This window comes from Anolis sagrei, chromosome 1 (genome assembly GCF_037176765.1).
Source record: "Anolis sagrei isolate rAnoSag1 chromosome 1, rAnoSag1.mat, whole genome shotgun sequence".
Taxonomy (NCBI): domain Eukaryota; kingdom Metazoa; phylum Chordata; class Lepidosauria; order Squamata; family Dactyloidae; genus Anolis; species Anolis sagrei.
The window spans coordinates 190,052,187-190,073,021 of record NC_090021.1 but is presented as its reverse complement, the minus strand read 5'-3'; the positions used below and the strand labels follow the sequence as shown (position 1 = coordinate 190,073,021).

At 41.9% G+C, this 20,835-nt stretch overlaps 1 protein-coding gene across 1 annotated transcript in view; it reads left to right on the top strand.

Annotated features, from left to right (window-relative positions):
- Positions 1-2,330: 2,330 nt before the first annotated feature.
- The window catches only part of LOC132767750 (uncharacterized), a 32,742-nt gene continuing 14,237 nt past the window's right edge, over positions 2,331-20,835 (top strand). The window contains exons 1-13 of the mRNA XM_060763079.2: positions 2,331-2,993; positions 8,557-8,685; positions 8,834-8,957; positions 11,143-11,271; positions 12,241-12,360; positions 12,516-12,644; positions 13,065-13,169; positions 13,344-13,454; positions 15,706-15,774; positions 15,954-16,121; positions 17,205-17,411; positions 18,880-19,008; positions 19,857-19,946. Of these exons, the coding sequence (XP_060619062.2) occupies positions 2,331-2,993; positions 8,557-8,685; positions 8,834-8,957; positions 11,143-11,271; positions 12,241-12,360; positions 12,516-12,644; positions 13,065-13,169; positions 13,344-13,454; positions 15,706-15,774; positions 15,954-16,121; positions 17,205-17,411; positions 18,880-19,008; positions 19,857-19,946 (2,173 nt within the window). The remainder of the gene's footprint in view (positions 2,994-8,556; positions 8,686-8,833; positions 8,958-11,142; positions 11,272-12,240; positions 12,361-12,515; positions 12,645-13,064; positions 13,170-13,343; positions 13,455-15,705; positions 15,775-15,953; positions 16,122-17,204; positions 17,412-18,879; positions 19,009-19,856; positions 19,947-20,835) is intronic.

Below are 20,835 nucleotides of genomic sequence, written 5' to 3'. Positions count from 1 at the left end.
ATGCGAGTGTGGAGAAGAGCAAACCACAGACCACCTATTACAATGCAACCTGAGCCCTGCCACATGCACAATGGAGGACCTTCTTATAGCACCACCAAAGGCACTCCAAATAGCCAGGAGCCATTGGTGGCGCAATGGGTAAACCCCTGCTGCAAGATGGAAGACCGACAGGTGGGAGGTTCGAATGCGGGGAGAGCACGGATGAGCTCCCTCTGTCAGTTCCAGCTCCCCATGTGGGGACATGAGAGTAGCCTCCCACAAGGGATGGTAAAACATCTGGGCATTCCTGGGCAACGTCCTTGCAGACAGCCAATTCTCACACTTCAGGCCCACACTTCAATTGAAATACTAATAAGTTTATATATGTTAAAATTGTTCTTCATTTTAATTATTGTATTGTTTTAAGGTTTTTTTGCAGTACAAATAAGAAATGTGCAGTGTTATAGGAATTCATTTTTTTTCTTCAAATTATAATCCGGCCCTCCAACAGTTTGAGGGACTGTGACCTGGCCCTCTGTTAAAAAAAGTTTGAGGGCCCCTGCCCTAAACCTAAGCCTAACCCCTAAGCCTAATTCTAACGCTAATTCTAACTCTTATCCTACCCTAATCCTAACCCAAACCCTAAACTTTATCCTAACCCTCCCCTCCTTTCTATCCTTCCACCAAATTGAAGTATATTCCCACCCTCAGTGTGCCGCTCTCCCCTTCCCTTATTCACAAATGCCATTGCGGAAGGTGCGTACCGCTCGGAGCTTCCGGACCCAGCTATTACCAAGAAAGCTTGCAGAGTGATAGTATGATAGCTGGGTCCGGAAGCTCCAAGCGGTACGCACATTCCGCAAAAGGCATTTGTGAATAAGGGATGGGGGGGGGGGGGGGGCAGCGGCACAGTGAGGGTGGGAATATACTTCAACATAAATGTACTTATGTATCCTTCCAACAATAATAGAGTAAAATAATAAATATAATAATAATAAAGTAAAATAATGGAAATGCAATAATTACAGTAATAAGAGTAGAATAATAAATGTAATAATAGAGTAAAATAATAAATGCAATAGTAATAAAGTAAAATAATGTAATAATAATCATAAATAGTGTAAAATACTGTAAATGTATTAATAATAATAATAATAATAATAATAATAAAAATAAACTTTATTTGTACCCTGCTACCATCTCCCCAGGGACTCGGTGTGGCTTACATAAGGCTGAACCCACAATATATCAAAAGAAGCAATAACAACAATACAAAGCAATTAAAATAAATCTCAACACAAATAGCATAAACATTGACAATAGCACAACACACATTAAAAATCTATGGCTGGTCCGAATGTAATTAAAATTCAAAATAATGCTGGTCATGAACAAGATAGGGAGATGGGGTGTTGGTGAGAACATACAACAATCCTAAATCAGTATAAGTTGCTTTAGAGGACATAGTGCTAAGGGTTCATTATTCTGGGAAGGCACACTGGAAAAACCATGTTTTGAAGCTCCCCCTAAAGACTACCAGAGATGGGGCATGCCTGATGTCCTTGGGAAGTGAGTTCCAGAGTTGAGGGCCACCACCGAGAAGGCCCTTTCCCTCGTCCCCACCAATCACGCCTGCGATGGAGGTGGGAGCGCGAGCAGGGCCTCTCCAGATGATCGAAGAGATCGTGTGGGTTCGAACACAGAAATTCGGTCACGCAGGTAGGCGGGTCCCAAACTGTTCAGGGCTTTGTAGGTAAGAACCTGCACCTTGAATTGGGTCCAGAAAATGAAAATAATAATAAAGGTAAGGTAAAGGTAGTCCCCTGACATTAAGTCCAGTCATGTCTGATTCTGGGGTGTGGTGCTCATCTCCATTTCTAAGCCGAAGAGCCAGCGTTGTCCGCAGACACCTCCAAGGTCATGTGGCCAGCATGACTACATGGAGCGCCGTTACCTTCCCGCCGGAACGGTACCTATTAATCTACTCACATTTGCATGTTTTCAAACTGCTAGGTTGGCATAAGCTAGGGCTGACAGTGGAAGCTCACGCCGCTCCCCGGAATAAAACCTGTGACCTTTCGATCAACAAGCTCAGCAGCTCAGTGCTTTAACCTACTGCGCCACCGGGGGCTTTATTATTATAAAATAATAATAAAGAGAGTAAAATAATACATGAAATAAAAATAATACTAATAACAGAGTAAAATAATAAATAACCTTGACTCGAGTATAAGCCGAGGGGGGTTTTTTCAGCCTAAAAAAGGGGCTGAAAAACTAGGCTTATACTCGAGTATATACAGTACTTTATTTTCCAGCTCACGAGACTGGGCCACAGCCACGCGTGGCAGGGAATGGCTGGTAAATCAATAAATCTCAGAGAAAAGTACTTCCGGCGGAAGCCAGAGGGGCGTGGCCTAGAGGCGCGAGAGAGCGTCAGACCGGAAGCGCCTCTCTCTGGCGCGAGAGAAGGCGAGTGGGCGGGCGAGCTGGGACGGCGGCCTTCATTCAGGCCGGAAGCCTCTGGTGGTCGCTTGCCTCTAGCGGCGGGCCTTGAGGCCCTCCTTCCGGCTGAAGCCTGGCGATCAGTGCGCACAGCCGCCGTGGAGACTATGTGGGCGGTTGTCCCCGCCGTGGCCCTGCCGCCGGCGCCTTTTCCCCTCCTCTTCCAGCCGGCGGCGCCTTTTTCCCGGGCCTTCCGGCCGCAAGAGCCTCCTCCCAAGCCCACCCGCCCGGCGGCGCCTTCTCCCGAGCCCGCCCAGCCGCGCTGCCTGAGCTACGCCAACTACGACGAGCCCCGCTACAGCCGCCTCCTGGTGGTGCTGAAGGGCAAGTACCGCTTCCCGACCCGGCACTTCGCCTCCTTCGGCGGCATCGAGGAGGTCTGGAGCGTGCTCAGTGGCAACCTCTGCCACCCCAGGAGGAACCCCCGCGGCCCGCTCTTCGTCAAGTACGCGCGCGCTTCCCAGGCCTTGCGCGCCCTCGAGGACTCCGCCCACGTCACCGCCGTCGCCAAGGTGCGGCCCAGGCCTGCTCGGGAGGTGTAGTTTGCCCACGAGCCGGCAGCCTTGCCTAGAGGAGACAGAGCGGGCCCTAGGGTAGGAGATGCAGCCCGGCCTGCACAGAAGGTCTCCAGGCTGCAATAGTGGGTTAAACCCCTGCACCAGGGAGAGCGTGGATGAGCTCCCTCTATCAGCTCCAGCTCCTCATGCGGGGACATGAGAGAAGCCTCCCACAAGGATGATAAAAACATCAAAACATCCCGGCGTCCCCTGGGCAACGTCCTTGCAGACGGCCTATACTCTCACACCAGAAGTGACTTGTAGTTTCTCAAGCCACTCCTGACATGACAAAGAGCAAAACAAAACCAGGGTGCAGCAGTTGCGTTGCAGAGTGAATACAGCTTGACACCACTTGTAAGGGGTTGCACTAGATGGTCCATGTGGCTGAGAGGGAAAAGGAAAAGGCCTGAGGCTTTTAGGAATAATAATACAAGGGTTTAATGAACGCCTCAACAGATTTATTTATTTATTTACTGTATTTGTATACCACTCTTCTCAGCCCTTAGGCGACTCAGAGCGGTTTACATCAATTTAGGTATACACAATACAAAATCATTAAGCATTTAAAAGCAATAGCACCACAAATCATTAAACATCAATATCAGTACATCACTACATCAATATAACAAATCCATCAGGTCTCATCAATGAAATCAGAATCCAAACTCGTTATCCAATATTCCGTGTTCCGATAGTCAGTCAATCAATCACACTGCTTAGTCGAATGCCTGTTCAAACAGCCAGGTCTTTACTTTCCTCCAGAATGCCACAGCCGAGGGGCCACCACTGAGAAGGCCCTGTCTCGTCCCCACTAGGCGTGCTTGTGAAGCCGGCGGGATCAAGAGCAGGGCCTCCCCAGACGATCTTAATGTCCTAAATGGTTCATAGGAGGAGATGCATTCGGACAGGTAGGTTGGGCCAGAACCGTTTAGGGCTTTAAAGGCTAAAGCCAGCACTTTGAATTGTGCCCGGTAGCAAATTGGCAGCCAGTGGAGCTGGCGCAGCAGAGGAGTGGTATGCTCCCTGAGTGCCGCTCCTGTTAGCATCCTGGCTGCCGATCGTTGGACCATTTGAAGCTTCTGGGCAGTCTTCAGAGGCAACCCCACGTAGAGAGCGTTGCAGTAGTCTAAATGGGATGTGACTAGAGCATGGACTACCGTGGCCAAGTCAGGCTTCCTAAGGTACGGGCGCAGTTTCTCAAGCCACTCCTGACATGACAAACCAGGGTGCAATTGCCTTGCGGAGTGAATACAGCTTGACACCACTTGTAAGGGGTTGCACTAGGTGGCCCATGTGGCTGAGGGGGGAAAGGAAAAGGCCTGAGGCCTTTAGGAATACTAATACGAGGGTTGAATGAACGCCTCAACAGATGGCAGTACTGGTATGCAGCAGGTACTGACTTGTTCAGTAGACTCTCCTCTACAGTTCCATTTTGGCGGGAAGCCTTAGCATTGAATGGTTGTGTTGTTAAAATGCAAAGTATGGAACCCTGCGCAGACGGTTGGTCAATGCGACTTAAGCAACGTGCAGTCATTGAATTCTTGACAGCAGAAGGTGTCACCCCAAAGGAGATTATTCAGAGAATGCAAGCTGTTGATGGAGATTGTGTTGATGTGAGTACTGTACATCGTTTGGCATGATACCTTCTGCTGTCAAGAATTCAATGACTGCACGTTGCTTAAGTCGCATTCACTGACCGTCTGCGCAGGGTTCCATACTTTGCACTTTAACAACACAAGTGTTCAATGCTAAGGCTTCCTGCCAAATGGAACTGTAGAGGAGAGTCTACTGAACAAGCCAGTACCTGCCGCATACCAGTTCTGCCATCTGTTGAGGAGTTACAAAGGTGGAGGCATTACTTTTCATTCAACCTTCGTAATAACAACTTTATTTTTGTATCCTGCCACCATCTCCCCGAAGGAACTCGGGGCAGCTTACATGGGGACCAAGCCCAGTCAAACAAAGTTAAAATTTAACACGATAAAAATAAATATACAAAACACCGTAAACACATAATTCATCATACCACTAGCCAAACATTGAACATCGTGGACATTTCACTCATGCAATATAACTGCAAGGACAGGACTAATAGAAAAGTACAAGAGCCAGATGATAAGTTAGGGCAGGAAGGGGCAAGTCAAATTAGTGCACTACAATTGCAGAACAGCAACAATAGTAAAGTGCAAGTGCTGAAAATTAAGGTATGGCTAGAAGGGCCAATTCATCTAGTGAACCGATTAATCAAAGACACATTGGAACATCCACGTTTTTCGGTCTTTACGAAAAGTGGACAGGGTGGGGGCTAATCCGATCTTGAAGAGAGAGTTCCAGAGCCAGGGGGGCCACCACCAACAAGGCCCTCTCCCTCGTCCCCACCAACCGTGCTTATGGCAGAAGTAGGGGTGAGAGAAGGGCCTCCCCAGCAGATCTTGGAGCTCACGCAAGTTCATAGGGGAAGATGCGATAGCAAAGATAGGCTGGACCGGAACCATTTAGGGCTTTGTAGGTAATAACCTGTACCTTGAATTGGGAAACTTACTGGCAGCTAGTAGAGCTCTTTTAACAGGGGGGTTGTCCGAATTGTGGAAGTTGAAGTCCAAAACACCTGGAGGGCCCAAGTTTGCCCAGGCCTGTTCAACTGGCTAAAGGTAAAGGTTTCCCCTTGACATTAAGTCTAGTCATGTCCATCTCTTGGGTATGGTACTTGTCTCCATTTCTAAGCTGAAGAGCTGGCATTGCCTGTAGACACCAAGGTCATGTGGCCAGCATCACTGCATGGAGCGCCATTACCTTCCCACAGAAGTGGCATCTATTGATCTATTCACATTTGCATGTTTTTGAACTGCTAGGTTGGTAGAAGCTGGGTTTAACAGTGGGAGCTCACCCTTCTCCATGGATTTGAACCACTGGCCTTTTGGTCAGGAAGTTCAGCTCAGTAGTTTAACCCACTGTGCCACCCGGGGGCTATGCAGTCTGTATTAGAGAACATAATCTTTTAGAGAAGAGCCAATTTTTTTAAAAAAAACTCTTTAGAGCACAATCTTCTCTTTTATTATATGGTCAAATATGATTATGCTAGGCATGGTTTTGGCTGTTAGACCAAATAACCTGAAATCTCTGATCTGTCAGGAAATTTGTCAGATTTGCTAGTGCATAAAAACAGCAGAGCTTTGGAAGTGTTTTTTTTTCCAGTGGTCAAAAATGCTCTCCTATAAAGACAACTTGTTTCATATCATGCACTCAAGAGACAAAATGAAATAGACTTTGATGGAAATAACATATTTGGTTTACTTCATGTGTTCAGCATACACAGATACAAAAAATGTATTAGTCCAGTTTTAGATATCTTTGAGACAAAACAGCTATCAGGAGATCACATTGTCAAAAGGAGAGAGAGGGGGGGAGTGTGTGTATGTTGTCTTCTTCCTCTTTTATAACTTCTCAGAAACTATAGAGTAAAGCAGTGGTTTTCAACCTGTGGGTTCCCAGGTGTTTTGGCCTAAAATTCCCAGAAATCCCAGCCATTTTCCAGCTGTTAGGATTTCTGGGAGTTGAAGGCCAAAACATCTGGGGACCCACAGGTTGAGAATCACTGGAGTAAAGGAAGCTGCACACCAGAACATACATCCAGGACACAGTAAGCACCAAAATCATAGACAAACAGATTGCTAGAGAAGGCTTGATGAAGGTTGTCATTTCCAACAGTCCTGGGATTTGTACTTGGGGAGAGAAGGATATATCAAGAGTTTGCAAAACTGTGACTCCCACGATTCCATGGCGCTGAAACCTAGTGGTGAAGCTATATGACATGTGTCAGACTTAAGGCCCGTGCCCTGAATATAGGCTGCCCTGCCGTATGTGGTCCTCCAGGTGCTGGACTACAATTCTGCATTCCTCGTCATTAGCCATCCAGACTAGAGCCGATGGGGGGTACTGTTCCATTATCAGGGCAGAGGCCACCAGGAGTGCTCGAGAGAGAGGTGTTGTCCCATTTATTGAGGTGGAGGGTGGGTTGAAGGAGGAAAACAACCGTTTCCCCCTGTTCGGTTATTCCTCCCTCCCCACCCATGTCCTCCTTATGGAAAAGGGGGGCATAGCCAGCAAAAATGGGAATGGTTTTCCTCCTTTAACTCCACCGCATAAATGGGACAATCCTTTTCTCTCTAGGGCCCCTGGTGGCCTCTGCCCAGATAATGGAACAGTACCCTAATGGTAGTTGTGATGCAGAAACATCAGGAAGGCTGCAGCTGGTTCTGTTTAGTCAGAAGAGGGGGGTTAGAATTGAGATATAAGGATGCCTGGCTTTAAAATGTGCTTTAACCTTTTCCCCAACCTCAGAGGCACAAGTGCTCTTGTGTTGCAATTCCCGTTATCTCCAGTCCACATGGGGGTAACCAGAAGTATTGGGAGCTGTCGTTCAATAACATCTGGAAGGCTGAACTGGGTAAAAAGTAAAGAGCACCAACCACTGTGTAAAAAAAACTTATACAGGCAGTCCGAAGTTACAAACAAGATCAGTTCTGTAGTTTCTTAAGCAGAATTTATTTGTAAGTCAGAAACGGTACATTCTTTAAGTCAAACTCCAGCCATATATATAGATATAGATATTGCTTTGGATAGCTTAGGGAAGCGCTAACACCCCTGTGGTGTTTGTTTTGCTGTCTGTGCCCCTGTTCAGAAGATTTCCCCCCACACTCTATTCCTGTGATAATTGTATATTGAAAAAAATGTCTTGTGGAAAGAAGTATTGATGAGAAAGCTTCAGTGGAGACCCCTTTCCCCCATGATTACTCTTCCAGGAGTGGACTTTGCCTTTTAGGAGTAGATTTCTCTCACTTCCAGATGTCTCTCATCTTTAGTAAGTCGGATGTTTGTAACTCGGGGACTGCCGCTATATCATTTTACTTGATTTAACATAATTTCTTGTGAACAGATTGAGCAAGGTAAAAATTTATATCAACAAATTATAATATGAATAGTTTTTCTTCATGACTTAATTACTGACTAGAGCAGCCTGATATGACAGAATGATTTGTCTCTATCTGAATAATCAAATCGGAGATAAATAGCTAATAATTGTCAGTAGTTCTGGGTGTATAATCCTAACCATTTTCCATCCTAGTTGGGAACAATGGGAATTAGAGCTTATGCTTACCTTTGATTCCGTTTATCAGAGGCTTTTATGCACTGTGGACATGAGTTATGAACTATAAACAACTACAGATCATCCTAGTTTCCTTTCATGGCTTATACTGATGTAACAACTAGATGCTGCCTGAAAACTCATGGACTTCTCTTCTCCTTCCTTAGTTATGCTGAAACTATTTAGAGTAACTTGGCTGTTACTGTTACGGCATTTGAGCAATATTGCTAAATCATAACTGTGTGGTCCATCAGCATGGGCCTCCATCTGCTTTGAGGGCATGATTTGGGAACCAACATTGAATCTTGCTAAACTGTCTAAATTAAGGCAATATTGTTGTAGGTTATGTCATTATTATTCTTTCCAATTTAGATATATTTGGCACAAAACAGAGTTCCTGGAAGTCGGCATGAACTGGATGTGGATCTTCGGAAATTAACTGTAATACATGTCACAATCCCAAGGATTTTTACTAAAAATGTCTTGGAGAACACATTTAAGGTACAGATGCAGCATCAACACTGATCCATAATGCATTTTTAGTCCACTCAAAGAATACTAAAGATATAGAATGCCATTTTTGGAGCTAGTTGTAAACTATTAATTTGTTTGATTTTAATAGATATTTATATTATATATATGTATATAGGTTTATGGAGCCATTGTTTCATGTTCCATCATAAAGAACAAAGTTGGAGAATCTACAGATTCGGCATTCATAAGATTTTTAAAGGCATCCGAAGCTGCTTTGGCCATAGAGGAGTGTGACAAAAGTAAGATGATTTTCTCTCCTTCTTAGAGTGGTTGTGGGATAAAATCCTGTCTCTTCATTGAAAAATCTGCATAGAAGTAGTTCTATAAACTTTAGACATTGGTACCTGCTCAGTGTCCCTATATTGCATGCTTTTATAGTGTTATTTTCACAATATTGCAACATACTGTTTTGTTGGGGTACATTCATGTCCTAGCCAGAGCTGTGGTTTTTAAAAAGAAAAAAAAAACCTGATTCAGACAAAGTGCTTTAAGTCCTTGTACTGAGTTTTCTATCTCAATACCTTTGACCAAAGGTGTCCTGTTTGAATAGAAACACATTCATTTAAACCCTTTAGGGTGATTTTTTATCCCTCTGTGTGAAGGGAGTAAAACAACAATGTTCATTTTAAAAAAACGGATACAAGTAGATCCACGTATTTCATCACACTAGAGAATGAATCCACTTTAAATCCGGTTGCTGACTTCTGCAGAATTCTGGGTTTTTGTAGTTTAACAGCCTCACTAAACTACAAACCCCAGAATTTTGCAGGAGGCAGAAACCGGATTTAAGGTGGCTTCATTCTCTAGTGTGATGAAGTACCAGGAAACCAAGCACAAATGTACGTTTGACATCAGAGATAGTAACTGCTTTTGAAACACTTCTCTGCTAAAAGAATGGGGAAAGAAGATGAAAATGGGAGGTTTTTTAAAATTACAATTCCTGATCTATTGGAAAGCAAACAATTCAGGCTAATCACCTGATTCCTATCCACCTGCGAATACAGTCATATACGTCAGTTAAATTTAGTAAATCTTTTACGCTATGTCCCCAATACCATTTTGCAGATTATAAGATTCAACAGTACATCCCCACTGGAACATTTTTGGGCATTGAGTGAGCTGCAGTGTCCTTTAAGCTGCTAAATGAGCATTTTTTTAATGTTTTGCCATATGATTGGATATTTCAGGAGTAACTTTTAAACCCTTAGAGGCCTTATTTTGACCTATTTTCAAATGAGTAAGAGCTCTGACTTTTGACTCTAATGCATTTTTGTTTTGAAATAAGAGGTGTATGAACTTAAAAATGTTCTCTGGAGATCCTAAAAAGCTCAGTGGGGTGGATGTTCAGAGAAAAGGTGCATTCCTTTTCCCCTGAAACATTTGGTTTTAGGGCCACGGTGGTCCACGCTCTGATTACATCCCATTTAGACTACTGCAACGCTCTCTACTTGGGGTTGCCTCTGAAGACTGCCCGGAAGCTCCAACTAGTCCAACGAGCGGCAGCCAGATTACTAACAGGAGCGGGGTATAGGGAGCATACTACTCCTCTGTTGCGCCAGCTCCACTGGCTGCCAATTAGCTTCCGAGCACAATTCAAAGTGCTGGTGTTAACCTATAAATCCCTAAATGACTCTGGCCCAGTTTACTTCTCCACTATGAACCATCAAGATTGTTAAGATCTTTTGGAGGGGCCCTGCTCTTGGTCCCACCATCCTCGCAAGCGCGTCTGGTGGGGACGAGGGACAGGGCCTTCTCGGTGGTGGCCCCTCGGCTCTGGAACTCTCTCCCACTGGAGATTAGAACTGCCCCTTCTCTCCTGACTTTTAGAAAACAGGTGAAAACTTGGCTCTGGAAACTGGCATTTGATGAGTGAGTCAATAACTCGTGACTACACGGACGGATGGTGATGAAGTACGATTTTATTTTGACAACTTGGCCAATGTAATTATGTGATTGTATTTTAGTATTTTAATGTTTTAGTGTATTATGGGATGTGATGTTTTTTAAACGATTGTCTGTGATACTGTTGTGAACCGGCCTGAGTCCCTCTGCGGAGGTGAGAAGACCGGTATATAAAAGTTCTAAATAAATAAATACATTTGAGCTATGTGTCTGCAAGAGCAACAATGGGAAGTTGCAGCCCTCGTGTCCTGTGGAGTGGCAAGGTGGACCACAAACCTTTTTTGTTTTTGTTTTTGAGGAGTGATGCGGAAATCCGATAAATATTCAAATGTCTAGTTTCACAACCTACTGTTTTCTGGGTGACTACCAGATTTTCCTGTGTTCCTCAGACAGTTTGTCCTAAGCTATACATTTTAAGAAACTCCTAAGACAAGCCTCAGTTTCATTGTAATCCATAAGAATGACCAAATGTCAGTAGTGAAAAACACTTTTTTAACATTTGGAATTGCTGCTTGATTTCAGGTTTTCAAGCTGTTTGGGCTGCGGACAATCCCGATCTCCCTATACCCCCTGATCTCAATTTTGGTGTGTTTGGTGCCCAGCAGGGGATAACAAAACATGAAATCCAAGGAGCTACCTTAAATACTATGTGTATGTAATATAATTTCAAAACAAAACAAAGGTTATATTTACTACTGTGCGCGTATTGGTATTTCTCACTGAAATGCTTTGATTTTCATGTCTTAGATTTAACAATGTCTAAAAAAATTTAAAAATGAGATATTATTTTAAAAACAGAATGCAGATCAACATATTTTAAATTAAGAAATATGTGGCATTTTGTTTAGTTTAATAATGTTTAGTTAAATTCTATTTTAATATTTATAGTCTTTATTTTTATACTGTATATTGCATTGCTTTTAGAACTGTTAGCCACTTCAAATCTCTGTTAGGAAAAAAAGTGGCATAATAATAATAATAATAATAATAATAATAATAGAAGACTCTCCCCCGCAGAGGATTTTAGATATCTTTTAGAGGACAAGTGCCACAGGGTGAATCTCATAGTGGCAAAATTCCTCACAGTGGCAACAAGGCTGAGCAAGCAACTAACTTCTGATAGGGGTATTACTTCAGACCATGTAGATGTATTTTGTACAACAGACTTCTCCTGAGATGGGAGAATTTATAATGACTGTTGGTTTTACTGATGGGTCTATGGACCGTAATAAAAATGGTTGTTATGATAGAATTAAAGCCCCAGGTTGAACAAGCCTGTAACTCAGTTGACAAGGTCCACTAAAGTCAGGTCTCATGCAAATAGTCCCAAACAAGAATCAGTAATTTATAAAGTGTGTGGAAACAGTTTGAATACTTCATGTAGTTTTTTATACATACCCAAACACAAATATAGGTGTAGGTTGCGATATTGTTGTACAAACTCTGCTAATATTCACAGAAATCCTTGTTGGCTGCTAGTCTTGGTTTTAAGCCTTTCAGAGAGAAAAATAAAATACAAGGTACTGTACCTAATAGTCAAAACAGAATCTAAATTGAAATTTATATATATATATGTGTGTGTGTGTGTGTGTATTATTATTATATACCTGTTTACTTCAGGTAAAAACACCCGTCTGGCTAACGAGCCAAGTAAAGTATCTGAATCCAAATCTCCTGTGAACAGTCCCAAAGAGAAAACAACATGCAAAGAAGTACAAGAAAGCAGCGTGGATACTTTGGGTAAGTTTTAAGTCATCTGTGATCCAGAAATCCTTGTAGTCTTGGTTTTAGGACTTCAAGGGAAAATTAAAATATGGGATACTGTACATAGTAGTCTAAAAACAGAATCTGAATTATAGGTTTAATATAATGAAATATTTGTCTTTTGGCTTCAGGTAAAAGCACCAGTGAGGCTAATGTTGTTACAGAGCCCAGTAAATTATCTACATCCAAATGTGATGTAAACAATTCTACACCCAAAACAACAAACAATGAAATAGAAAAGAGCAGCATGAATACTTCTGGTAAGTTTTCAGCAACTTTTTTATGTCGTCTGTTATCCTGCATTTGAAATCCTTGCCATTTAATTGTCTTGCAAAGATATGCTTATCATCCTTTAATCCCAACAGGATAATAGCCCAAGGTACCCTAAACATAAGAGCTGATATTTTGAAATTTTGCCCTATTCACTCTTGTTTCAGGTAAAGATACCAAGTGGGTTAAGCCTGCAATGAAACCTGCATCACTCTCTGAATCCCAGACACAAAACAACAAGCAGTGATGTTCAAGGGAGCAAGTTGAATATTTTAAGAAAGTTTTAAGCAGGAATTTTATGTAATCTTTGACATAAATCCTTTTCACTTGCTAGCCGTAGATTTTAGCCTTCCAGAGGAAATTAAAATATAAGATACTGTAATATGTTGCCATATTGATGCTTGCTTCAGGTAAATGTACCAAACCGGAACAGCAAACTACTTCATCTTCCATGATCTGCACTGAAAAGAAAACAATAAGTTCTGAAATGCAATGGAGCAACTTGATCCCTGTAGGTATGTAGTAGACTCTTAAGAGTGACATGCTAGTACACTTATGATGGTAATTTCTACTGAAATTCTTCTAATTTCCTTCTCTGAAAGAGATTCAGAATGCGTTGTGTCGTAGAATGAAGGCATGAGTGTTTCGACATTCTTTTTGACTGTATACCACCTATCTCTGGGCTTCAGTTTCTAGGACCACTTCAAATGTGCCTGTGACCAGGACTGAATCTGAACCTGGTCATGCAGTACAGAATGCCATCACCTGCAGAATTACGGGGAGCAATTTGATTGTTTCAGGTATGTAGTGTGAGTCATATATTCCTGAATCCTTGTACACACGTGATGTAAATTTTCATTGGCACTGTCTTGCTTCACTTTAAGAGGTTGTACGGAGATTCCTATAGAACAGTGGTTCTCAACCTGTGGGTCCCCAGGTACTTTGGCCTACAACTCCCAGAAATCCCAGCCAGTTTTATCAGCTGTTGGGATTTCTGGGAGTTGAAGACCAAAACATCTGGGGACACACAGGTTGAGAACCACTGCTAGAGAAGGTGTTATATGAATCTTCTTTCTATTGTGCAGGGTTGGTCAAACAGATCTGTTTGGGGTATATAGAAGTGACTCCTAATAGATGACAAAGAATGATTGAAGAAAGACCAGGAGTGGGTTTTGTGAAGACACTTGTAAGCTTAGCCCTGATAATGAGTATACTGGTCTTGATCTTGGATTAATGTTTTCACGAGGCAGCACTGGACTTTTGAGATCTCATAGGGTTCCTTTTACTGTGTTTTAACTGTTGTCTCAGATAATGTAATATGCGTATGTTTTAATGAATGCTTTTAAGGTTGCATTTTCACTATGATTTAATATGTGATTTTATAGATTTATTTAACTACTCACTTGGGGACCTGACGGTGGCAGGTTATTTGAAAAGGGCATTTGATGTCTGGGTTATTTGTTGGCTGGGTTCAGGCTTTCTGGATAAGGGTGAACTACAACTCCCAAATGCCATGGCTAATCACCCCAAACCAGGCCTCTATGCACAGTGGGCCATGTTGGGTCTGTGTGCCAAATTTGGTGTAGATCTGAGGTTGGCTGGGTTCAGAGCTCTGTGGCTAAGGGTGAACTACAACTCCCAACATTAAGGTCACAAACCCCTGCAGTATGGTCAGTTGGTCACCGGAGTTCTCTGTGCCAAGTTTGGTCCTGGTCCATCATCGGTGGGGTTTGGAGTGCTCTTTGATTGCAGTTGAACTATAAATCCCAGAGCACATCAGCAAAAACTTTTGGGCTGTCGAAGATGGCCAACCTATACAGACTTGTTTAATAAGAGTACAAATAATATTAAAACGTATGAGGAGTTAAAACAGAATTTTACAAATATTACATGGTTACACTATATGCAAATTAAAGACTATTATAATCAAGATAAAAAATTAGGCTTCAATTGGGAAGAAGTGACTTGGGATAGGATATTAAAAATGGAAAAGAAAGTAATATCCAATATCTATAATATATTACTTAACTGGCTGACCGAAAAAGAACAGGTCAAAAATTGTATGATAAAATGGGCTCAAAACACTAGCATAAGGATACTGAGAGTACTCTTTGCATGTATGCCTTTATCCCCCACTATTTTTGCTGTGCTTGTGTTGTTATACACATATGCTTATAGAGGGCTACTATATTTTTGCACTGTTTTAATCTAACTTTACACTGGGTACAAAATGTGTGTTAAATAACCCTCATAAACTAACATGCAACAAACATTGGTCTATTAGGGTCCAAATCTGGGGCCTAATTCAAGGTGCAGGTTATGACCTACAAAGCCCTAAACCAGTGGTTCTCAACCTGTGGGTCCCCAGGTGTTTTGGCCTACAACTCCCAGAAATCCCAGCCAGTTTACCAGCTGTTAGCATTTCTGGGAGCTGAAGGCCAAAACATCTGGGGACCCACAGGTTGAGAACCACTGCCCTAAATGGTTCGGGCCCCACCTATCTCTGCAATGGCATCTCCCCCTATGAACTGACACGGACTCTTAGATCCCGCCACTGTCCCAAGCATGGTTGGTGGGGATGAGGGCCTTCTTGGTGGTGGCCCCCTGCCTTTGGAACGTCCTCCCCAGAGAGATAAGACAAGCCTTGTCACTACCCTCCTTCTGCAGGGACCTGAAAACCTGGTGTTTCCATCAGGTCTCTGAGAATGATTAGCCTCAGGCCCTATCCTGGCCATCTGCTCTGCACTTATCCACTTCCCCAGCCCTGTGCTACTTCATTGCACTAGCCCTGGCCGAGCCCTTTCATAGCTGACTATGCCCACTTTGAAATTCTGGCCTTTGGTCATTCTTATCTTTCCTGTTGTGGAACTGGCAAAGTTTTAAATGTTTGTGATTGTTTTAATTGTATTGTGCTTATGTTTTATAATGGACATTTTGTATGATTTTGTGTTGGTAATTGAGGGCTTTGCCCATGCTGGAAACTGCCTTGAGTCCCCTCAGGGAGATAGAGCGCTATACAAATAAAGTTTATTTATTTATATTTATTTACAGGCAGCTCCTCCAGAAGTAACTTTGAACAAAAAGGAAGCAGATCCTGTAGAAGCAACTTAATCACTTTATGTATGTAGCACACTTTTATGATCAGCATTTCTGTGATCCCAGTGCATATGGGATAGTAGTTTTCTATTGAAGTTTTTGGACCATGTATCCCTCATTGTTAAGATATTATATGGTCATTATGATACACAGTAATCTAGCAAATCAAATGCAATTTTAATCTTGGTCTGTTTATCTTCTAGCTTCAGCTGACAACACCACTTCATCTGAACCTGCAACCAAGGCATTCAACTCTAGTGTAAACTACTGGGTAAATCGCACAGAAAAAAAGAAAAACTTCACCAGTGCAACGGAAAGCAACTTGATTACATTAGGTATCCAGTCTAGCTTGGGTACCCAGCATTGCCCAGGTTATTTGAAAAAGTCATTTTTTTTAATTTTACAAAATGCATAATCTTGTGGGTGAAGTACAACTGACATAATGCCAGGTTAACCCAGAGAAATTCCATTAGGACTTAGTTTGTTACGTTGAATAAGTTTGCTATAAATGCAGCATTGGTGGGGTCCTCTGGCTGCAGGGTAAACTACAAGTCCCACCATAATGAGTCAGTCCCATCAAGCACCTACAGTAGGTTCAGTTGGTAATGGGGATTCAGTGTGCCAAGTTTGGTCCTCCTTTATTGTCGGTGGTAGTCATAGTGTCTCTGGATGTAGGTGAACTACAACTCCCAGAAATGATGGTGAATCCTCTCAAACTCCTCCAGTATATTCAGTTGGGGTCTCTATGTGCCAAGTTTGATTCAGGTCCATCGTTGGTAGGGGTCACCATTTCTGTGGTTGGAGGAGAACTACAACTCTCAAAACTCAAGGTCAGTCCCTTCCAAAGCCCTCCAATGAGATATGCATGCCAAGTTTTATCCAGATCCATTGATTTTTGGATTCACAGTGCTCTCTGGATGTAGGTGAACTACAACTCCCCCAAATGAAAGTGAATTTCCCCCAAAGATCTCAACCTTCAATTCCTAGAAATCCTAACAGGCTGGGATTTCTGGGAGTAGGTCAAAACACCTGGGGACCCACAGGTTGAGAACCACTGTTCTAACAGTTTTGGCTTGCCTTTGACTGCGCTATCGGCTCTTCCTTCTCTTCCTTTTGGCTTGAATCGGACCTCCTTTGATTATGCTCTTGAAATCTCCCTACTGCCTTACCTTTTGACTTAGTCTTCCATTTGATCTTGTGACTGGATCACCCTTTCAGGCCAATCTTAGCTGATCATTATGCCCTCCACCTCCTTTTTTTTTTTTGGTAGCAGCTCTCCAGACTAGAAGAGGGGGTTGTTCTGTGAATGGGCGAGTACGTAAAGTCTATTTTGCATAGTCCTACTTATTTTGAATGAATAATAGAGGTAATCTATCCAAGGGTTATCTTTCATCTGCTGTGGAGAAAAATGTGTCACAGTAAATCTCAGTGTTCCTTTGGTTTGTTTGGTTTAGATTATAGGTTCAGTGCGGTTCAACAAGTTTTTAACCCACCAGAACACCATGGATATGCATATTATGCAGATGGTACAAATTACAGTGCTGCTTTGTCTGAACCTTCAATGCAGCCACCTGGAACCAATTTGGACTACTATTATACAAGTGGTGTGGAACAGCAGACAGATAACCACAGTGTGAAAGAGAGCAACTTGATGTCTTCAGGTAGGCAATGCAGTGTTATGCTTAAAAATGCTTCTAACACATACAGCACCCATTTGTATTGAAAATCTTAGGACATTTGACTTTTCAAATAAAGATTATAAGGTAATTCGATGTATTTATATTTATGTAATGAGTTTTAAATCTTAAACCAGGAGTCCTCAAACGAATGCTCATGGGCAGGACATGGCCCTCCAAGGTCACTATCTGATCCCTGCCCTAAACTTTAGACTTAAGAGGTTTGAAATGGCTTGAAGGCACACGACAACAACAATCCTAATTAGTGTGACTATCTCATCATCCAAAAGCAGGCCCACATTTCCCATTGAAATACTTTATGTTGGGTAAAATTGTTCTTCATTTTAAATATTGTTCTTTAATGCTTTTTGTGCTACAAATAAGATAATATGTAATGTTCATAGGAATTTATTCTTGTGTTTTTAGACTATAGTCCAGCTCCCCAATAATCTGTAGGGCCATGAACTGGCCCTCTGCTTAAAAAATTTGAGGAGCCCTGTCTTAAGCTATCTATTTGTTGAGTCAAGATATTGTCTTGAGCTTGTGTTCAAGCAATCTGAATACCACGTTTACTAAGTAGGTGGTACATGTTATGGTACTACATTGTGAGTGTGAAATATCACCTGAACTTGATGTATGCCGCTGCAGTGTTTTTATCCTAGGTCTGTGGCTATGTTGAACTATGTGTTTTCGCACTGATGTGGTATTGGGGGTGGTGGGGTAGAGGGGTGGTTGTGTTGTTTTGTGGTGTGTGCGGGGGAAGGCATGTAATTTGGTTGTGCAATAGCACAGTGACAAAGCTATTCTAATGTCTAATGGAATATAGAAAATATAAAGAGGAGGTACTGCAGAGCACACAGACAGGGGCGGGGTCAATTTAGTGTTCTGTATGTAATCTTCCAGGTAGCAAATGTGTTCTTACAATTAATCTGTTTGCATTCCTGAGTTCTGCTTCTGTTTGCTTCTGTGTATTTTTAGAGGTTCTAAGGAGCTATAAGCATGAGTGATAGTTGAATTCTAATTAGTTAACCTGTATATGTGTAAGAAAGTAGGCTGTTTTTGCATGACCATGCACCTCTCTCTGCAAATTAATGGCCTGAAGGGGATTTAGTTGGCTATTTTGTAGCATCTGTGGGGGGAATCTTTTTGTATCTTTTCATAGTATTGAGGCAGCCTTTGTTTCCAAGCAGGAAGTGACAATAAGTTATTTCCTGTTAGAGAAAATGCTCTTCTGGGCTTAGAATAGTTGAAGGAATATGAAAACATCACCAAACACAATGAAATGTCCAGTCGCACTTTCCCAGCAGCTTTAAGTTAAGGAATTTTGCATTTGGTTGAAGAACCTCCGTTGCTATATTGAGAAGTGGAGAATGAGATAGAGACCTCCCAATTCCTGGGATTTGCACAGCCTTTCATAAAGTTTTAACTTGGGTCTGTATATCTTTTATCTCAGGTTACAGCACCCTTTTGCCTGTATCTGTGACTCAACCACTTGAACCCATTGTCTGCCCCATTTATGAGAGTGCTGCGGAACCAGAAGTAAAGGTTGCTGAAGTACAACAGGATACTGTGCTCACAACAGGTAGGATTGTCTTAAAGCAAATGTTTATGTGCAGGTTGAAATCTTAAAACTTATCGAAGGGCAATTATTTCCATTGAACTTCATTGTTTGCCTCCATATGAAGAAGTTTTAAGGAGTTTTTAAAAAGTATTACTGTATATACTCCAGAATAAGCCTAGTTTTTCAGTCCCCTTTTTAGGCTAAAAAAGCCCCCCTAGGCTTATACTCGGTTATACTTCTTTCAGCCCCAAGCCGTCCTGCCAGGACTCTCACCTCTCAACAAAGCAACCCTGCTCTCCTTCTCCTCCTCCTCCTCTCTCACGCAGCATGCACATTCCTCTCCTTCTCTCTCGGTGCCAGTCTTTCCCACTTTTCCTTATTCATATTAACACAGCATTTCCCCCAAAATGTATAGTTAAAATAAACTATGGTGATTATTGGAAGGATACGTAAGCACATTTACATTGAAGAAGGTTAGAATAATGATTTAATCAGAGTTGGACAGTCTTATCTTAAATTACAGTTTTATGTAAATATTCAAAAATATTTAACCTACTGATGAATCAATTAATGTAACTTTATTGGTATCTTTTTTTATATTGAAATCCACCAGTATCAGCTGCATTTCTCACCCTCAGCTTATACTCAAGTCAATAAGTGGTCCCAGTTTTTTGTGGTAAAATAAGGCGCCTCGGCTTAAATTCGGCTCGGCTTATATATGAGTATATACAGTACCTATTTCCTTTTTATATTTTCTGTGTTTCACTAGAGACATTAGAATAGCTTTATTTGTCACTATACCTATAAAGTAGTACCCACAAATGCATGAAAACAGAAATGTGTCTTGAATATGCATACTTCATCTTCAGAAAAGTCCCTGAAATCATCTGAATGGAAGTTCTACATGGGTGGTGCACGTCGTAAAAAAGGGAGCCGAGGGAACAGCTTGCTTACTTCAGGTAGGTATGATTTTATTGTTTGTTTATTTACTTATGGCATTTATATAATGCTTCTCTCACCGCTTAGGGGATTCAAAACTGTTTCCAATATAATAATGGCAAAATGTATGCCATATGTTCATGATCTGAAAATGAACATATATGTGAAGATAGTGGTGCCAGTATTCCTCTGTTGAAGTGAGGCAACCTGTGCTAAAATGTTTATTTTACTGGAATCATGTGTGATAAATTTTATGCAGAAGTCACCTAAGCACCATTGACAAATGTCTAAGCAGAGAATAGATAAGCGTATGTTAGAATGTGAAACCAGCGTGTTGTTGGAATTTAGGCATGTCCATTTGTGATTATTATTATTATTATTATTATTATTTTATTTTTTACTTGCCTCTCCTTGTGGCTTGAGGCAGACATGACATAGTTAAAAGCATTATCAACATTAGCATTGTAAAACATTATGTAAAAGTTGCATCTTAAAATGTATTTCTATGCAGAACGTATACTGTATTTACTCAAATCTAATTCTCACCTTTTTTGGCTAAATGACATCTCTAAAATTAGGGTGCACATTAGATTTGCATAATATGGTGATCTTAGTGCTGAGCCGAAGCAAAAGGGGAAGCTGCTTCAGAAGCCCCTGGAGCTGCTATTTGAGGGATGTCACCTCAAATTGAATTGCCATGGCTCCATGCTATTTGATTCTGGGCTTTCTAGTTTGGTGAGCATTCTTTGGCAGCCTGCATGATCCCAAACTACAGCCCCCACAACCCCATAGCATTGAACCAGGGCAATTAAAGTAGATTCATTCGACAGCATAGATGTACCTTGAGGGTTTTCTTTTCCATTGCTGAAAGCTTTAGTGTTCCAACATTTTTGTTTTTAAAGAAGGAAT